Source organism: Chelmon rostratus, chromosome 13 (assembly GCF_017976325.1).
Source record: "Chelmon rostratus isolate fCheRos1 chromosome 13, fCheRos1.pri, whole genome shotgun sequence".
NCBI classification, from domain to species: domain Eukaryota; kingdom Metazoa; phylum Chordata; class Actinopteri; order Chaetodontiformes; family Chaetodontidae; genus Chelmon; species Chelmon rostratus.
In genome coordinates, this window is record NC_055670.1 from 22,954,376 (window position 1) to 22,974,659 (window position 20,284).

General features: G+C 42.8%; 3 protein-coding genes across 4 annotated transcripts; 1 reads left to right on the forward strand and 2 right to left on the reverse strand.

The window, feature by feature from the left end:
* Positions 1-833: 833 nt before the first annotated feature.
* LOC121616186 (sterol 26-hydroxylase, mitochondrial) lies at positions 834-6,867 on the reverse strand. 2 transcript variants are annotated; one of them, XM_041950875.1, is made up of 9 exons: positions 6,646-6,867; positions 5,876-6,057; positions 4,983-5,182; positions 4,680-4,877; positions 4,061-4,224; positions 3,400-3,566; positions 3,117-3,198; positions 2,696-2,896; positions 834-1,865 (listed from the first exon to the last, which is right to left on the reverse strand). In XM_041950875.1, exons 1-9 carry the CDS (start codon positions 6,865-6,867, stop codon positions 1,734-1,736), a joined length of 1,548 nt encoding a protein of 515 aa, XP_041806809.1. In that variant the 3' UTR covers positions 834-1,733. The 2 variants fall into 2 exon arrangements, with proteins under 2 accessions (XP_041806809.1, XP_041806810.1); XM_041950876.1 differs by lacking the exon at positions 6,646-6,867 and adding an exon at positions 6,337-6,447.
* A 710-nt stretch (positions 6,868-7,577) lies between these two features.
* Positions 7,578-11,271, reverse strand: LOC121616379 (mitochondrial chaperone BCS1). Its single transcript, XM_041951123.1, has 7 exons — positions 10,545-11,271; positions 10,226-10,365; positions 9,883-10,077; positions 9,654-9,717; positions 9,354-9,526; positions 9,043-9,160; positions 7,578-7,994 (listed from the first exon to the last, which is right to left on the reverse strand). The coding sequence occupies exons 1-7, from the start codon at positions 10,862-10,864 to the stop codon at positions 7,742-7,744; spliced, it is 1,263 nt and encodes a 420-aa protein (XP_041807057.1). The 5' UTR covers positions 10,865-11,271; the 3' UTR covers positions 7,578-7,741.
* Positions 11,272-11,727: 456 nt separating this feature from the next.
* Positions 11,728-20,256, forward strand: znf142 (zinc finger protein 142). Its single transcript, XM_041951113.1, is given in 8 exon segments — positions 11,728-11,749; positions 12,175-12,250; positions 12,252-12,394; positions 13,655-14,479; positions 14,619-14,796; positions 15,791-18,743; positions 19,286-19,391; positions 19,537-20,256. Coding segments are annotated over 8 exon segments (4,824 nt in total). The 3' UTR covers positions 20,058-20,256.
* The last annotated feature ends 28 nt before the right edge of the window (positions 20,257-20,284 follow it).

Consider the following 20,284-nt stretch of genomic DNA (forward strand, 5'->3'; position numbering starts at 1 on the left):
GTCAGATAAATGCTCATATCAAATGCTCTGGAAGGCACCCTAGCACCTTAACCTAACCCCAAACAAATATGACTTCCTGTCGCCATCCTAGAAAAAAAAATGGCAGTTGATTAAGGTTAGAGTTATTCTTTTCAGTTGCGAGCAACAGCCCCTCACTACGTCCGTGCCTGTCCCTGGTAAGAAGTATTGGTATGGTGGTACATACAGCACAGTAGTTACTACAGTAACTATACTTTGCCCACACCCCCAGCAGGCTTTATGACTTGTAGCAGCAGGTAAAGCACAGGTGTAACTAATAATGTTAAGGTGGTCTCTGTGCCAGCATGTGTGACAGATTTCATGCCTTTTGCTACATCTGTGCTCTTTCCGCTGTTGGAATTGAACCGAGGATGCTGGGATTGCATTACATGCTGCACACCTTAGACCATCTTAGACCACCTGGTTGCTTGGACACTGAAATCTTCTCCACTGATACATCAAAGTGAATATCATTTTAAAAAAGCCTACTTAATGAATGTAATGAATTACAGGTGCATGTAATGAAAGGAGCATTTCTTTGTTTCACCATTCTGCATTAGCTGTTCATGATGAAAGCAACATTCAGCGCCAGTGTAGGATGTAGTGTGAGGTTTATATGGTGCATTGATCTTGATGGTGCAGTTCATTCAGTCTCATACAACACTAACACCTATTCCTATTGTTAACCATACATTACCATACTTGCTATGCATGGCAAAGCTACACATACTATAGATATTGCAGAAGTGGCTTATTAAAACTATTTGGTAGTGATCCAGTCCAGAGTTTGCAGAAACATATGAATGAAGGTTGGCAGCAAACTGGACGAGGTGAGAAGCTGCAGCCTGTAACAAACTGTTCTGACATGTTTCATCTGAAGGCACGGCTGCAGACTGCTCTCACAGCGGATGGTTTCACCTCTCAAACACGGTGTAACTAATAACATCAACCACGGCTGCAGTCCATGTAGGTGTTCCAGTGGCTGAGCTCACCACAATGGAACAGAGCCAGTCGTCAGAGTTATTAGGTACACCTGTGCTTTTGTGAAGGTCCGCTCCATTCAGTATGTGGCCTAGCCGTGCATTTAACATGTTACGTTGCTCTGGTGTGTATTCCTTCTTGATGTGGTGTATATATGACATTAGCATGTTTGTTTTTGCAGTTTAAAATAAATCCTTTCATGCTTTCATACATACAGCAATCATGGAGATTCCTCTTCAGACGCATCGCATTACTGATTATTTCTTTCCACATCTGTATTGAAGTCGGGCAATGTAAGTTTCAGCATTGAATACAATGTACAAGGCTTTATTGTCTGATACAGAGTGAAGGTTTGACATCTGACACACAATGAAAACATGGTTCAAATGCTTTAAATACGTTCCTTCCTCTCCCTTGTTTATTATTTCACTCTTTATTCTAAGCCTGAAGCTCAGGTCATGACTCTTCCTCGATGTTACTGAACTACAAAGATCATTTCAGAAAAAGCATGTTTCCAGGAAATCCATGTAATCACATTCTTACTCTGTTTTCTCATTTCTTATCTCAACATCTAAGTCATCTTTCTAACAAGGCATATCCTTGTTGCTTGCTTGATGCTCAGTAGCTCCTCAAAGTGTTGATCGGTATCTGACGATACATCAGACGTTCTTAGAAACATACACAAACAGTTTCAGCGTGTTTTATTCTCAAGCAACATTTGCATTCAAACCAAATCAAACTGTGCCTCCACCCCCTCTGTCCACAAAGTGCAAGCTTACTGGTCTGTCTGGTGTCAGAGTAATGCGGTTGATGCATTTAATCTCTCCCATTGTCGGGTCTGGTTTGATTTCAAACTGCCTGATTAGCTAGAGAGAAAAGAAAGAAGAAGCCACTTTATTATTCGGCCAGGCTGAATGAGGTCTCCTGGGTTTTGCATTAACCGAGATTTTTGCCCATGTGACTAAAATAACTAAATTTGTCTTTCAGCAACATGCAGCTAATTTAAAGGCTCTAAATCAGTCCTTTTCCCTTACATACAGGAACATTTAGCAGCTAAAGATAGAAAATAGAGCTGAAGTGTCTTATTTTAGTTTGTCAGGTGGCCAGAAACACAATATATTAAGCTCTGCGTCTGCAACTGTTAGCTACCATAACAGCTTTACGTTGTTGTAGTAAAGATTTTTGTTTTCCACTTGTTCTGCTGCCCTCTTGTGGTCAAAAGAAGCAAAAAATATTAGAAATGCAGCTTCAAATTTACTTCATTAATGAAATCACTTGGTTTATAACCTGCACATACAGCGGCACAACTGCAGCGTTTTAAATTATGCTTTCCTCCTAAAGAAAATAAAGGCCTAACCCTAAGAAGCGCTAACAATTCAGTGTAATGTGGTGTCTTTTCTGGAGGAATGACTTCACAGTGTGTCATCTCTTTGTGGTTTGGTAACTTTTTCAACTCATATTTGATGTTATGGAGAAATACCAAGATTTAATAAGAATATTCATATGCTGTGCCAAGAATAAACGACCAGATAAAAATATGTATCTATCTGTCTGTATTTGCGTGATCCTGTTTCCTCCAACATTTCTGCCTGGTTTTAAAGCAGTGTTTCACTGTTGTTTGATGGCATCAGGCTCTACATCCCATCATGTGTATTCAGTATATATGTTGCAAGGGGTTTTCCTACTCATCACTCACCCGAGACAGAACCAGATACATCTGAAGCTCAGCGATCCGGCGGCCGACACAGCCTCTCACTCCAAAGCCAAACGGGATGGCGCCAAAGCCGTTCGGCCTCTCACGGCCGTCACGGAGCCACCTCTCTGGCTTAAATGTGAACGGCTCTGGGAATGTGTCCTCATCGTGACAGATGGCATAGTGAGAAAATGTGAAAGAAGTCTGGAGAAACAACAGTGGATCTAATATGAAACCCTAATCTAATGTGTTTGTTTTGTGTTTTTGAAGAAAATTCTTAGTAGTAATACAAGTAATAGTTAAAAGTTAATACCAATGCTAGACTTTTACTTTTCTACTTAACATTACAGGGGTTTCTCTTTGCAATATAATGACGTTCTAATGCAAATAGAAACAAAAAGTCTGATAAAACAAGCAGACCCACATTCTTTGAAAACTGATATCCACCAATCGTAACATCCTTGTCTAAAATGACCCGTCCGTTCAGAGGAACCACAGGGTACATCCTGCAAAACAAGAGGGAATCATTTCATTTGCTTTGGTCTAGGCTGGATGTTGCTGCTGAATGGTGCAGAACAAGTAAATATAAAAGTAAACAGTCAGCCCTTAAATCTAGATCACCATCTGGGCTTGTATATATTTTTAACACCGCTGATGCCTGAGTGGAAGCTGAAAATCAGCCATCATCACACCACAACCTCTCTCACCTCAGCGCTTCCTTCACAACAGCCTTTAAATACGGCATCTCGGAGACCTCTGCAGCAGAGGGTATCCGGGCTGCTGGGACCAAGGCGGACACTTCTTTATAAAGTCTGTCCTGACTTTGAGGGTACATGGACAGCAGGCTCAGAGTCCACGTGAGGGTATTGGAGGTCTTGACAACAGACAAATGTTATCAAGTCAACAGGCAGAGAGATAAAAACCCGAACAAACATATACCTCACATGCAGATGCAGAAGAGAATGTGAACTTGAGTAACAGCCCTGCAGCCCAGCTTATATTTTGACATTTCATAATCAGTCATTTTAAGAATGTTGGTTTAATGAAGCAGGAATAGTGTGAAATGATTAATTAGATAATATTCATATTTATTATATCTGGGCTATATTAATATGTGTTAATGTTTAATTTGCTGCTCACAATTTGACTGAAGCAAAGGACCACATTCTGTTATATTTATTTTTTGCACATTGTTGCAGTTTTTTGGAATAGGGGTTCAGAATAATATGCAAGATCCGAACCCAAGACGGCAGTTTAACCATGTGTACTACAGCCACCTGAGTCTCCACACCGACTGTGGCACAACATCCTGGCTTAACTCTGCAAGAACATTTGTTTCTGTGGGAATCGGAAGAGAACCACACTCACCGTGTCCACTCCAGCTAGCAGCAGCTCAGAGATGCTGCCATACACATCTTTAATGCTCAGCTGACGGTTTTGGAGGAGATATGTCAGGTATTCGCCCTCCACGTCCTGGTTGTTGTCCAAGCGCTGCTGAATGGACTCCATTTTCTTGTCAATCAAGTTTGTGGCTGTAAATGCAGAAATGGAAGAAAAGATGAACAGTAGCTCTTTCAAAACAGAAACTAGAAATATTTCTGCTTCACTTTAAAGGTAAAATAAAAGGTAAATAGTTATTTATAGCTCACTTATTAACACTTATTATATCTGGTTTGTTTCATGAATCCAGAAACCAAAGCTGAAAAGAGACACTGATTTTATGGCCGGGTAAGATAACCGTCTGATGGCTGCAGCTGTTAACTGTGCTGAGAGCAGTGTGATACTGGTATTGGTGTTAAACAACAAACTTTTTTCAGCCACATTATGTCCACAGTTTTGTCACATTTTATTTCACTGTACACTCTGACTTTGCTTATCCAAGTGCTTTACACACACGGTGTCTCACTCTGTTCATCATTACTCATAAAAAGTGGAGCAATTCATCCTAACTAACACGTCAGCTGTGTCTGTCTCCTTCACAACTCACCGAAGTTGAAGATGCCATCCCAGCCCGCAATGTAGCGCCCCCAGAAGGGAAGTATGCTGCGGGTCCACCTGGGCAACAACACCACGATGAAGTTGTTGGAGAACATCTTGGACACTGAGTTGATAAAGTCTTGTGTACTTTTAGGGATTTCATTTTCCAGACATCCAAGCTTTGTCTCAAACAGAATGGAGGCAATAGCTGAGCAGCAAAGGTGAAATCATGAGAAAAAAAATTTAACCAACGCATAAGATTTAAAAAAACACGCACAATGCAACTGATTGACCTTGAACGTTTTCTTCAAACCTTCTAGTGAGAAATGATGGAACTCTTGGTTCACATTGGTCACCAAGTCTCCCGTGGGGCTGCACTGACGCAGGTAGCATATCCTCTTGAAGAAGTCCGTGATGATGTTATTGAAAGTGTCACCATACTGAGCAGAATCCCTCGGATGCAGCATGCGCTTGTTCAGCACTGTCCTGAAGTTGTACCAGTTCTCCCCATGCCTGAGAACAGGAAGAGACAAAAGCTGATAAATCACTTCCCCAGTTCAGGTTTCCAAACTTCAGCTTCGTATTTGCCATGAATTCATGAATTTACATGAATGCCAAAATTGACGACTCGTGGCAATAAAAATGGAGACACCAGAGATTAGTTATACCCAATGTAGGAATAACTACGGGCCTGCATTGTAAATAACATCCTAAAAAAAGAATACTGGGCTACTTGGAGTTACAGCTCTTTTCTTTCTGTCCACATCTAATCTGAATCTGACAGCAGTACATCATCAGATCTTCTTTTTAAAAATATGTCTCTTTACATAAACACACTCCTCAAGGTCCACTATCTGAAGTTCAGCATCCCACCACATCTCATGATCTTCATTAAGACTGAGGTTGAAAGTGTGATGCAAGAATCACAGAACATATTTTGCCGTCAGTTGCCCGGCCAACGTATATGTACTGCTTCAGTTCTCTATAATACTGAATTGAATTTCGATACTTTAATTAAAACATGTTATGTATTACACATATTTGTCCACCAACCCAATAGGAAAAGACTGCTGAGGATTTGAACAGGTCAGGATCAATCCATGCCCCTCACATGACTTAACCCTGGAGAGAAGGTATTACAAGTGTGGTTGCAGGGGAATGGGAATGGAGCACTGATATGCACATTACGTCTTTTAATAGTCTTACTCTGTGAAAGGCCCGTAGCCAAATCCTCTCATGTCGCGAAACTCCTTCCACGACGACATGTCTCCCCGTGTAGGGAAAGCGTCATCGTTTCTCATGACTTCCTCCAGCAGCTGTGCAGTGTTGATGCACACTGTGTTTAAACAGTCTCTGTACATGGGCCCGTAAAGCTGTTTCTCATAGACCTGATGGTGAACAAAGACAACGCAAGATAGATGAGTTATCAGAGAAACCTGTGGCAAGCAATCTCTTCATGCAGGAGCGAAGAAGAAGAATAACAACTTAAACTGCTGCCCCATAACGGCCTGTGGCATGTTAGAATCAACAAAGTCTGAATGTTTGTGCCATTAAGCAAATATACTGCGTTATGTTAAAAAAAACTGCATTAAAAGAATGCATTGCATGTTTAGTATAAAACCAGTATCGGGTGTGAGCAAGTGAGAGCAAGACGGAGTGCTGTTCACCTGATATTAAGCAGTCCTGCAGAGGGAAAACAATCGTCTCCTCTGTGAGAGTCAGCTGACACTGGCTGCTGTAAGCAGCTATTGTTAAGGCAACCAGCCTCACAGTTTCTGTTTCACGTCGTCTCTCAGTCACTCATAACCACCCTTAACATGCAGGGAAATGATCAAAATTGTCAGCCTCTCAACACAGCAACCAAAGTGAAGTCATATCAGGGATTTCTGGAAGCATCATGCAACACTTTTAGATGCAGATTAAAACCTGCTGAATATGTATATGAGGGTCATCCAGGGACTATGACGTAGGCCTACCTGCAGCTCATGCAAACGGTTGTGGAAACCCTGAAATGTCATTCTGTATATCAGCTCAAAGAAGCTGACACGTGGGAGGTCCTCTATTGTCCGAGGCTTGTCCTGGAAGGTAGAGAGGGGCTCCGGGGCAGAGGAGATCCTTCTAACCCCCCTGGAGCAGGCTCTTGTCACAGCGGTAGGGCCCTTCCTCCACATCGCACACCGGGACAGCCACGCAGCCATGGCGAGGGCAGACCAGCCAATGCACAAGGCTCCTGTGACACCCAAGAGTCAAGCAGAGCAGGGATGGGCCATGTCTCGCAATTTATTTAACCCTTTGTTCACAACTCTCGAGGATCAACCAGGACCAGGAGCCATTCCAACCATACATCTGTGGTGCATAATGCTGAAAATCCATTTTCAGTCTGCTGGTAATTCTGAGTAATGATACATCACTAAAATATATGGTTATAGTATTTTCATTTAGAGAATTGGTAGTAAAATAAGAAAGAATGCCATCCAGGGAAACCACTAACATGTTAAAATTCCTGATTAGAAGAGGTTTTAGAGAATGTAAAAAATAGCTCTATAATGATATATACATGAGCAACATATCAGATATTATCATTTCAAAGCTAACTACTACTGCTACTACTACTCAGACCTGCCTATCAGTTTGGACCTTGCCCGGTGTTGGGTGGTGCTTTTGTTTACATGTGCATCAGCGACTGTGCCTTTAAATCAGGCACGAAGTCAAACAGCTGTGGTCTGTTGGATGCAGGGTCCACGTGAGAAAGGATCTGCACCAACACATGCCTTGTGGTCTGTGTTTTCAAAACATTTTGTCAGGATGAATAAAGTTCCCTCAACAGTGCCTGTTGAGCAGCTCCATTGAAGAAGCACTCTCCATGACAGTCCACGGCAGGGAGGATGTCTTTTACATGATGCAATGAACAGAACATAAATGTATTTATTTGGTATCAATCACATACTGCATATACAGTCTGTGGCACTGATACATAAGTGCAATACCATAACTTCAACAGGAAATGCAAAAATGACTTCCTAATGTTTTCGTGTTTCTCTTTATTTAGTCTCTAAACATCGTCCAGTCCTGTCATTCTTTTATTTGGGCAACATTGTCTATAGATCCTGCAGGGTCCATTTTGTGCAGCAGGAAGTGTCCTTGCACCTGAGCAGCGCTGATCTCAGAGTGGGCGGCCAAAGCGCGCTCTGCAAACCGCTCTCCTTCAGAGGCAGGCTCGTCTGGGTAGAACCGGCGGAACATCTGTGAGAGCTGCCAGTGAGTGCAGTGACCAATGTAGTGCTTGAGATCAACACGGCCGGGTCGGATCAGTGCCGCGTCTAACCTGTGTGCAGAGATTACAAGCATTTTGAAAATGTTTTATTATAACTGGGCGAGTTTAGTCTTAATAATAGTTTACTTAAACTTTAGTTTGATATTTTAAACCTGCATTACTTCACTTGTGGCCACAAGGGGCAGCATAACACGCTGAAAACAAAACATTTGTGTTGTTGCTGACACAGTCTGTCTGTTGTTTGGTGCTGGGAGGAAACAGCTAATGAGTGCAGGTGCTCTGATCAAGGTTTTGTGCCACTGATACCAACTGCTGATTGTATATGAGCCATATCGACCGACACCAATCATTTTTTTGGTTTGTTATTGCAGCTGGTATCGCAGTCTTATAGGTCAGTTTGAGTACTTTGTAGTGTACTGAGATCTCCACCAGGTGACAGCGTAATCTAGGCAATAAATGATGTGTGACTGTACAGTTTGATGCAAAGAACCACAAAAAGTCAATCTTGGCTCCTTGTTTTGATATAGTTTTGCTCTTTTATAAACAGGAGCACTGGGCTTGGGCAGTATGATGGTAAACCAGAGTCTTGAGAGATCCCAACAGTTTGATTTATTATTTTTAATGGGTAAAATCACTGCTTCACTCAGCCCCTCTCTCTGTCTCTCTCACAAACACATTGACAATTCATCTGTCTGTGAAGAGACATTTATTATGTTTATTTTTTACTATATTTGACCTTATTTTCAGCTTGGAGTAGTTTTTAAATTTGGTGTCAGTTTTTTAATATAATTAAATTAAATTAATTAAATACAAAGGAGTACACATTTGGTAGAACTGACCTCAGAGCAGCTTTGCAAAGGGCTCATAAACCACATAAGAGTCTACGAATCTGCTGAACTTCTATGATGTTGTTTAGGGGCCTTTTGCATGTCTGGACAGACACTAAGACTCGTGGTATACTTGCATTTACGAAACCAGAAGTGATTTTCTCTGCTGTTTGATCAGATGTATGTTCTCAATGTTTATTTCAGTTGAAGATGTTTTCCTTTTTTTGCTTGTGCCACAAAAACTGTGTTGACAAATTCTTTTCCAACAGTACCTGTCAATGAAGTTGGTGGTCATAAAAACTATTCTGGCCTCAGATGAAGCCACTCCATCAAGAGAATTAAGCAGGCCACTGAAAGTCAGTCTTCCCATTCCCTGGTAGGCCAGAGGGTCTGTGAGGCAAAGATAAAAAGGATTAGAAAGTCGACCTCAAAACAGAATGAAACACATAGACAGTCCGACTGAACAACCACAGCTTCAAGTTGTCTCAGTAGTCAATTCTGCCTCTTATAAACCTAAAAATATAGGGGGATGCGTAAATAAAAATACAAAATCCTAAACCACCAGTTCTTCCCTGCTACTTACTCTCTGTAGGAAGCAGTTCTCGGCTGACAAAAGCTGCATCTACATCCTCCAACAGTATGATGCTTTGCTGCGGTGCCACACTCAGGAGGTGGTTCAGACGGTCATCTGAAAGGGATCGGTCACTCAGACTCATCAGACAGATGCTATAGCCCAGCTCGCCTGCCAGTGCCGTGCTGAAATATAAGGAGCCACGAAGATATAGATGAAACTGCATGACATGCATGTACAAGTACATGACATACAGTCTGTCTTTCACACAGATTCCAAACAGGAAGGCTCTGAATTCCAAAGCACACTCACATGAAGCTGCTTTTTCCACACCCTGGAGGTCCATACAGTAGGTATCCTCTTCTGTAGGGGATGCCTGCAAAGACAAAAAAAAAAAAAAAAACAACCTCACAACAGCAACTGTCAAGATATGAAAACATAAATTATATAACCAGGTAATTAGAATGAAACACTAAAAAAAGACTTCCATGAACACTGGAAGGGCAACTTTGAGTCCTTGGCTAACACCAGGATATCCTACCTCTGTCTGTGTACCACTTGGGGTTTCCAATGAACTCCTTCACGTCATCTACAATCTTTTCACCCACGCCTACATCCAGGACAACGGAGCTGAGGGGTCTGCGTCGCCGTGGAAACCCAAAGGGCCTCCACTCAGCACCCATGGCTGTGTACATCACTGTACGTCCCTCCTCCTGCTTCAGGGCCAGTTCTCTTGCTGCAAGACATCATTGACAACTTAACTAAGTGACATCTAAATGGAAAATAGAAATAAAAAAATCTAGTGTACTACAGCTCTCATTCAGCAAGCCTCTGTGAGATTTGTGCATGTCAGGTGTCTAGTCTACATCTGTGTAAACCTTTACCTTCTTGTAAGATATTAAAGAAAATTTGTCTGTCTCTGCCTAAAGCAGTGAAGGTTACAGACTCCCACGGGGTTCCAGTGTGCAGATCCACCATCTGCTTCTCTCTGGTCCTCTCCACCCTGATCCACTTCCTCCCATACCTGCAGACCACAATGGAGGACAGTGTCAGAGGTTGTCCTGGTCACAGAGAGAACAGTATCTGTTTTTATGCCAAACTTCTTGAGCCTGATGTACAGCGTTAAAAAGGGGTCGTCAGTTTGTGAAGCGTATTTGGTAGCATGCTGAACTTAAAGAATGATATGTAGAGGACTCTTCTGACCAGATGATGTGGTTCCCAGGACTTGGGTGGAAGTCAAACTGTGTGTGAACCCGTCCACTCTCATGTGCCAGGTAGGAAGTCTCCACGCTCAGGTGCTGGGTGTGCCTGGCGTGCTTGGTGATCCAGCTCAGCAGCCAGTGGTAGCTCTTATCCCTGCTGGGGACCTCCAGAGTGATCATATAGTGCCTGCGGAAGAAGACCATTCCCACCTGGGCACCTTTCCTGGCCACTGCCAACGCTGTCCCGACCCCAACTAGTCCAAACCCGGCTCCAAAGTATGGGTTGTCCTTCAGGCCGTCCAGAAAGTCTGACAGGGGCATGTTGCTAATATCTGCACACCCCCAATGGAACGAGGCTATATAGTTGTTCTAACACTTTTTAGGAGAAAATAACGACACACAAAGTGTACACTCATTTAATTTGTGTGGCAGTCCACAGTGGTTGAAGACGTACGATATCCGTCAGTACGAAAACCTGCTGCCAAGCCGGGAATCTTGCTATTTTCAAACAGTTGGTGCTACTTTCTAACGATGCAGTCATCTACAAAATTAGCTAATATCTACTGACTTGCCTTCGTCGTCTTCACTTCATACCTCTATTTTGGAGACTATCGTCATGTCCAGTGTGAATAACTCCAAACTGTTTTTTCTTTAAGCAAATACGCGCTGTTGAGCCATCTAAAATCCTCATGTGTACAATGTTTGAATGTAATGCAGTAGTGGCAGCGACCTCTACTACACTTCCTGTGTTTGTCAAATATCATTCCGACTATTCGCCTACCCCGAACTTTCGTTCCTCTTCCCTTTTTGTGTTATCGTAACATAATTTTCCAAGCAACCCTACATACGGGCTAAGATAGATATTTTAGTGGATAATACGGTTTGAACATTTTACTGCAGACTATACGGACCGCAACAGCGACATGAATTGCGAGCAGGAACGAAGACTGGAACAGTTTGCGACCAAAACCATCAGAAGCTAACGTTAGCTCAGCTAGCGTGAACAGCGATGCTAGCGTATTGATAACAGTTTATATTATCATAAAAAGTAAGTAACATCTCGGCTACTATCACTTTTTGTGAATTAAGACAGCCCTCGATGTAGCAGTAAAGCAGTAAAGATAGATTCTACGAGCTGGATACTGTTAAACTAGTAACTGTTGGTTTTCTGTTTTCCAGATACAATGGACCTTGGAAACACAGGCAGTAGGTTGAAATTCTGTTTGTGCTCTAAAGTGGCGCAGTGAAGGGTTTTTAGCCACAACCAGGTATGTGTATATATGAATAGTATCGTAAGTCATTTTTATATGCCTTCAATGCATTTACAACTCTCGCAGGACTGTTGTGTTTTCATTTTATTAATCATATTTATTAGTCATTCCTAACTTTACACTGAAGACAACTGCAATGTAGTAGTATATTTTGCCCTACATTAAACTGTCTGTTGGGGGCCAGCTTTCTCTGAGCCTGTGCAAGTGTGCCTTCATTCTTTTGACTGCTGGATGACTATCTAATACTAAACAATGTTGCCCGCTCACAATCCTGCAGGCTCTGATACTGTTTGAGAAAGGAGAAGAATTATAAGAAATCAGCACGATTTTACATTAAAATTGTGACATATCTGTTCATAGGGAATGAGACTGCAGCCACAGCTGTATGCACTAATGGAAGCCAGCAGCCTCAGGTGTCCGGCAGGCCAAAAAGAAGAAACATCCAATCAAAGTTATGCATCATTATTATCGGAAGACAGGAATGAGGAACAACCTGAGAGGCAAAGGAACAATATTAATATAGTGAGAAAGGCAGTGGACAAACCTTCAGCAATGGCCGCAGCACCACTGCCCTCCAAAGGTATGTACACCAGTCTGCTTGGTAGACACATCAAATTGGTAAGTATACATGGCAGTGCATGCATGAGAGGAACCTAATGACAGTTTTCTAAACTGTCATTGTATGCTGTCAGGTTAATATTTCCTTTGATTGGAACTGAGAGACTTAGACTAAACCATAAAAAAACAGCCAAACACCAGTGTTCCTCCTCCACTGACCTTGTGGCTCATTGAATTCAGGTAGACAGCATTCTCCTGGCATGTGCCAACCCAAATTTGTCCATCAGAGTACCGGTTAGTAAAATACGGTTGATCACTCCACATTGCATGTTTACACTGTTCCAGAGTCCAGTGGCAGTGTTCTTAAAATTGCAGGAATAACAGGAATACACTTGATGAGTTGTGACCCATTCTACTATGAATTATTGCCAGTGGAAATTTCATGGCTGTATGCTTGATTTAATGGACCTTATAGGAAAGGGTGTGGCTAAGCAAGAAAATGTCCACATACTTGTGGCGAAAAAGAACAAGAATAATGTATACATTATTGTAGGGCAGGGCAGTGGTGGCCTTAAATCCCCCAGAATGGCGGGATAAAACTGGGTGGGGAAAGTGACGAAGCAGTACTTGCCCCCACCATTGCCCTTTGCACCTGCAGCTCATTGACCAGCAGATGACACTGTGGGTCTGTTAAGCAATGTGGAACTTCCCTGAATAAACAAAACTTTTAAAAATGATACAGATCTACCTATATACTAATGTTGTGTGAAAAAAATCAAATAGAAGATCCTCTGTACACCAACATAAACATCGCTAAATGTATCGAGACAAAAATATTCACTAAGTAATGAGACAGGGAATTAAACTGGGTTGTGGGTCAAGTGTTTTGTCTTGGCAGGTGGCAGTGTTAGCAACTTAATACTGTTATTGCACTTGTAGCTGCAACAGTGTGTAAAGAGTGTGTCTTACAGCAAGAAAGTAGTGGTGATGGTTACAGATGGCAGTGTAATAGGCCTTTTTCACAGCTGGCGTTTTGACTTTTCGCAGTAGGAAGAGCCAGCATGCACAATACCAGGACCCTGAAACTGAAGCAGCTAAATGGAATTCAGCTATTATTAATCGTATAGTACCAAGAAAGACCAGAGGAGAAAACAGCAAAACAAAGACAAAATGTTTTCTTCCTTTTAAATATTTATGATGTGTCAGTGTAAAACATGCTTACTGTTATCACAAGCTTTGCTACTGCTAACCTCAGTTAATTTCATATGTTCTTGTCCATTAGAGTACCTTGCAGAGGGATCAGAGCACATCTATCGCACCCACACCTGCCCCAAATGTCGGCGCTGCTTCAAAATGCGCTCCCACCTGCAGGAGCACCTCCATTTACATTTTCCTGACCCCAGTCTCCAGTGTCCCACCTGCAAGCGTTACTTCACCAGCAAGAGCAAGCTACGCATACACAGACTGCGCGAGGCCGGTGAAAAGGTTCACCGTTGCCACTTGTGTGAGTACACTGCCGTGGAGCGGAACGCAATCCGCCGCCACCTCGTCAGCGTGCATGCCGAAGAGGCAAAAGACGACGTAAATAGTCACAGCTATCCTTGCCCCACCTGTGGTCAAAGCTTTCGCCAGAGCAGGTCGCTTAAGGCTCACATGAAGACGCACAACATCCTGTCAGACAGTAAGCCACTGGCCTGCTTTCTAGAAGGTTGTTCTTTCCAGAGTTCTTTGCGCAAAGAACTTCTTAGACACACTGCCGAGGTGCATGGGGTCAAGGCCTTAGAGTGTCGTCATCACGCCTGTGGCGCCATCTTTCAAAGCGAGGCGGACATGGAGGCTCATTATCGGACCCACCTCGCCTACCACTGCTCACAGTGTGATTTCTCCTGCTCCAATAAGACCGTCTTCCTCCAGCACCAGCGGCATGGTCACCCAGGAACTGATGAGCTTTGCTGCGACTTTTGCTCCTTCGTCACATTTAACCCTGTGGAGTTTGAGCAGCACATTGGACATTTGCACGCCAACGAGAAGATCCATCGCTGCTCTCAGTGCAGCTACGTGACCTCGCATAAGCGTGGCTTGAAGCGACACATGCTGATGCACAGTGGTGAGGAGGAAAAAGATGTTCAATGTTGGAATGTTCTCTTCTCTGATCATCAGTTTTTAGATTTGTTGTTCATATAGTTCCTATACGAGCTCCTACTTTTGCCACAATATCTCCTGATTTGGTCTTTTTTCTGTAATAGGTGAGAAGCCCCACAAGTGTAGCCTGTGTGACTTCAGGTGCCGAGATGAGTCCTACCTCTCTAAACATATGCTCACTCACTCAGACGACAAGAACTTTATGTGCGCCGAATGTGGATACGTGACTAAATGGAAACATTATCTTAATGTCCACATGAGGAAACATGCTGGAGACCTCAGGTAGATACTTCAGTAGTTTCTCATACAACCATTGGTTATGTTTTTGTCTTGGTATTGTTACAGCACTGCTGGGTAAACAGAGTTATCAAAAAGTTATGATGTGTTTGCTGATGTTGATGATGATATTATTAGCAGCATGCAGTGAACAAACTATAAGGGAGTGACATCTCTTTGACTGCCCTGTTTCTACGGTTCTCTCTGTGATGCTTCAAACATACTTTCTTTAAACTGTGAAGTCATGCACGGGTTGACAAGCCTGCACATCTTGTGACTCTTTGGAACGTTAAGTGTGGTCTACTTCGGTGGTTTTTCAAACATGTTTTAACTATGGCACACTTTCAGAGTCACTTTTCTCTCTTCACGGCACTCTTTCATACACACCAGCACAACATGCATGTGCAAACATTTCAGCTAAAAATGACACCATGAATATCTGTGCCTAGAGTTAAATGAACGGGCAAAAATAACGTAAGAATTAAGTTAAATAATAAAGACCTATTGATGATTACTGAGAATAAAAGAAGTCAACATTTAAGGCTTTATTAGACTATATTTTATTTTGAGATTGAAACTAAAATTAAGCATGCAGATTGGTTTAATGTTTTCCTTTCATTTTGTTCAAAAGTGGATCCATCAGGTCATCAATATTAGCTGTCAGCTTGCTTATATAACAAGGTTTTAAGTTAAGTGATTTGGATGTTTTTTGCTTTTTTTCTTCTACTTTCATAAGTTTGAAAACATAATATAGTGAAATTAATGCAGTTGTCACCTCATTTTTTTTTATGTGTTGGAACATAATTAACGCTGCACCCTCGGCCCTCCCATAGGAACTTCAGGGTGCACCCAACCTGGGTACCGCTCATCTACTCTTTACATCTAGGTTTCTAGGAATGTGCACCAGTTATCTCTTTGCTCTGTATATGACACAGGGAAGTGGGTGCAGTATTCTATATACTGTTGTTGTTGTCACTAAACTTCCTGTCTCGTCTCCTAGGTATCAGTGTGATCAGTGCACCTACCGCTGTCACCGCATGGACCAGCTAAATAGCCACAAATTACGACATCAGGCCAAATCGCTCATGTGTGAGATCTGTGCTTATGCCTGCAAGCGCAAATATGAGCTTCGCAATCACATGTTGGCCAAACATTCTGGGGAGGACAAACAACCGTCTGTCTATAAGTGCAAATACTGCACATATACTACCTGCTACAGACAAGCCCTTAAAAACCACGAGAACTGCAAACATACGAAGCTGAAAGAGTTTCGCTGTGCACTCTGCTCCTATTCCTCCTTCAGCAGCATCAGCCTCTTCCTGCACAAGAGGAAAGCTCATGGTTACGTACCAGGGGACAAAGCATGGCTGGAGAACTATGCTGCGAAGGAGAAGGAGAGGAACTCAAATGAGTTCTTGCAGGACTTTTACAATAAGCCCTCAGCAGCTCATGAGCAGTTTGAACAGTCCACTTCTGAAGGACCTGCACCAGCTCAAAGAGAACAGTCTGGTTTTCCTGGCCCAGCAGATCACACTGCGAGCAAAGAAGCTGTCGCTGGTTCACAAACTGTTGATTCTGTGGATGTTTTTGATGTTGTTTCTCAAGAGATTGTTAATGAAGGTACTCAGGATAGTCCTCCCTCTGGGAACAGTCCTGAGGAGTACTGTACTCTTGTTTTAACAACACTATCCACTACTGAGTATCAGGAACAAAATTGTGCAAATCAAACTCCAAGCTCACCTAATTTAAACTTAAATGGGTCTGACATATCTCAAGAGAAGCTAGACTTCTCATCAGAGGAAGACAACGTAGCTGTGGCTGATGAAGACTGTGAACAGAGTGACTTAGATGACAGCTACGAGCCTCTGACTAATACAAGTCAACCAGTTGAGCCTGCAGAGTGTCAGACTCAAATATCTGAGAGGGAAAATGATGGTGAAAAAATCAATCCCACTTTTCCATCTGAGCAAAATCAGCCATTAGAATCTGAGCTCCGTCTGAAAGCTATGAAGAAGCACGACAAGGACCAAGCAGAAGCCATGGTTTTAGAAGGACGGGTGCAGATGCTTGTGGTGCCAACTGAAGACCTTTATCGCTGTGACAAATGCTCTTACGTAACCAGTAAGGAGACTGCTTTGAAGTACCACTGCCAGGCTTTGTGCCATGGTAGGATAAAGGGACACAAGTGCCAGGCCTGTGGTGCACAGTTCAAACAGAAGCGAGGCCTCGATAGCCACCTCACAAAGAAGTGCCCAGCACTTCCACGACAAAAGAGGATATTTGTAGGCATTTCAAATACATGTTTGATCACAGAGGACAGTTCTACTGTAGGTCAAGAAGGATCCAGACAACATGATGAGGAAACAAATTCAGATCAAACCAACCTTCAGTCTTCACAAAATAGGATTTGCACAGATACGAATGATCAGGAATTTCAACAGCAAGAAGCAGAAGTATATGCTTCACATTCAACAAACTGTAAAGACCTTGCCCTTTGTGCTTTTACATCCAGCCAATCAGAAAACCAGATGAACAAAATTCAGACAAAAAAGCTTTTAAAAGTTAAACTAGGTAAAAAACGATTATTTTCCAATACTAAACAAAGAAATGTTCCACTGGAGTCCCTTTACACAAAAGAAGATGGGAAATTCAAATGCAAGCTGTGCAGTTTTTCATCAGTCAAGCTTGCATCAGTTGAACGGCATCTCTCAACCTGCAGGAAAAGAGAGAATCAGATCATTTCAGAAGGGGATGATGAGTGTGGTGACGAGTCAGTCAAAGCACAAGAGGACTTGGTGGAAGAGGACAATGGAAAAGAAAAAGGAAAGAAGAAAGTTTCTGACAAACATCAGACCTTCTCTTGTCCAAGCTGTGCATTTCAGTGCAGTCAGAAAAGGGCATTGGACCGTCATGAAAAGAGAGGCTGCTTGAAGCCACATGAAGTCAAATGCACCATGTGTCCATTCGTAGCTACATCTAAAATGTCTTTGACCCGTCACATCCTGTATGTCCATAACAAAAAAAAGCTTGGTGTTGCTAAATCAAAAGGTTTGCGTTGCCAGCACTGTACTTTCACCTGTAAACAAGAACGATGCATGGCCAAACATGTTGCGCTCAAGCACAAAGGTACACGACCTCACCATTGTCAGTATTGTCCTTTTAGCACGACGAGGCGCTATCGCTTGGAAGCGCACGAGTCTCTTCACACAGGAATTGGTCGTCACAGCTGCGACATGTGCGAAAAGACCTTTGGGGCACTGACCAAATTGCGTCAGCACAAGGTTCGCATCCACGACAAACAACCTACACAGTTCTGCTCAGTCTGTGACTTCAGTGGCTACACGCTAGACGATATAAGACGCCACAATCTCAGATGCCACACGGGGGAGTTACACCATGCTTGCACTCATTGTGATGCTCACTTTAGTTCAGAAGTTGCACTAAGAAACCACTGTAAACGTGTGCACAAGCTCCAGGTGGGTTTCTCATGTAAGCAGTGTGACTACACATGTAGCAGCGAGGTCACACTGAAGAACCACCAAGAGAGCAAGCACCCTCAGGTAAAGTGCACCACCTGCCAGGAGTCTTTCAAGACAAAGGAAAGCCTTGCGATTCATCAGAGAATCCACCTGGCGCATCAGTGTCAGCTGTGCCCCTTTGCGACCAAAACAAGGCAGCTATTAGCTCAACACCTTCTGAATGAACACGAGGAGGGATCTCCAGAGGACAAGCCTCTCAGGTGCAGCACCTGTCAGTTTGCCTGTCGGCATCAGCTGGTGTTGGAGCAGCACCTCCGTTCACACGGAGGCAAGCGGCTGTACAAATGCACGGACTGTGAGTATTCAACCCGGAACAAGCAGAAGATCACGTGGCACATTCGCATCCACACGGGGGAGAAGCCTTACAGCTGTGAGCAGTGCAGTTACACCTGTACTGATCCGTCTAGGTTGAAGGTAAGCCAAAAGTTAATAGGTTGAATTTACTTTTTGTAAGATTAGAAAAGTTTGTTAAAGGTCCAGTGTGTAGGATTTGGGGAGATCTATTGGCAGAAATAAAATACAGTATTAGTAATAATGTTTTAATTAGCGTGTAATCTAGTGTATGATATGATCTGAGTAGCTCATGTGGTGACCTCATGACCAAGGGATACTTATCAAAAATGTTTATTAATTTGTATGTCTAAGTAAAAATTGTCAGATTTTTAAGAAGTAATAGTTCAGCATTTTGGGAAATATACTTGTTCACTTACTTGCCAGTATTCACAGTCTTGCCTTAGTTCAGTATTTCATCCTCATTACAAGTGCTTGTCACATCAGTAGGAAAGTGAAGAGTAACATGAAGCTAAATAACTGTTTCATGAGCAAGAACCAACAATGTCACATTTAGAGTTACAGACTTCTTCTTACCATAATGTACACAATAGAAATATATATGTATAATTTAACTGTTTCTAAATATTCTGTCTTTTGCCTGCGTTTTAAATACAAATTGTAAGCTTCACATGAGGGTTCACCAAGAAGAGAAGAAGTACCTTTGTCCACAGTGTGGCTACAAATGCAAGTGGGCGACTCAGCTGAAGTACCACATGACCAAGCACACAGGTATCAGCCATGCATGGTTACACTTTGGTACTTTATAAGATTAGGCTTTAGTAATACACAATGTGTTTGTTTTTGTAAGTGTAGCTTACAAGTGTTGTGATTTTTATAGTGCTGAGAAAATAAATCATGTATTTGTCCTCTGCAGGAGACAAGCCATATGCCTGTGATGAGTGTGACTACCGTACTAACAGGGCGGATGCTCTCCGTGCCCATCGGGACACGCAGCACTGTGACGTGCGTCCTTATGTCTGCGAGAAATGCGGCAAAGCCTTCAAGACTAGTTTCATACTGAAGACCCACCAGCATCAACACAGTGACGATCGGCCATATACGTGCGGCTTGTGTCACAAGGCCTTCCGGTGGCCGGCAGGTCTCAGGCATCACTACCTTTCGCACACCAAGCAGCAGCCTTTCTGCTGTCGCCACTGCTCCTACAGAGCCAAACAGAAGTTCCAGGTGGTCAAGCATTTGCAGAGGCACCATCCAGAGATGTCAGTGGAGCAGGGGGTGGCGAGGCACTCGGAGGCAGTTAGCCTGACCCTGAAGGAGGCCTTGCAGGGGACACTGGATGAGAGAGCGGCAGAAGTGGAGGAGGAAGGGATGGACGACGAGGAAGTAGCTGAAGAGGTGATTCAAGGAGAGGAAGACAGCGAGACAAAACACTGAAGAGAGGGCACAAAAGATGCAGTGGTCGATTCAGATTGTAGGTGACAATCATTGCCTAAAGGAAGTTAACATGTCTGTTAATATGTATTCAACCCAGATTCTGAAAATGTGTAAAACAAATAAAACAGAGTGTGATCATTTGCTGATTCTTTTTGACATAAACTGAACTGAAAACAGGAGCAATTCAATATATTTAATGTTTGATCATCAACTTCATTGATTTTTGT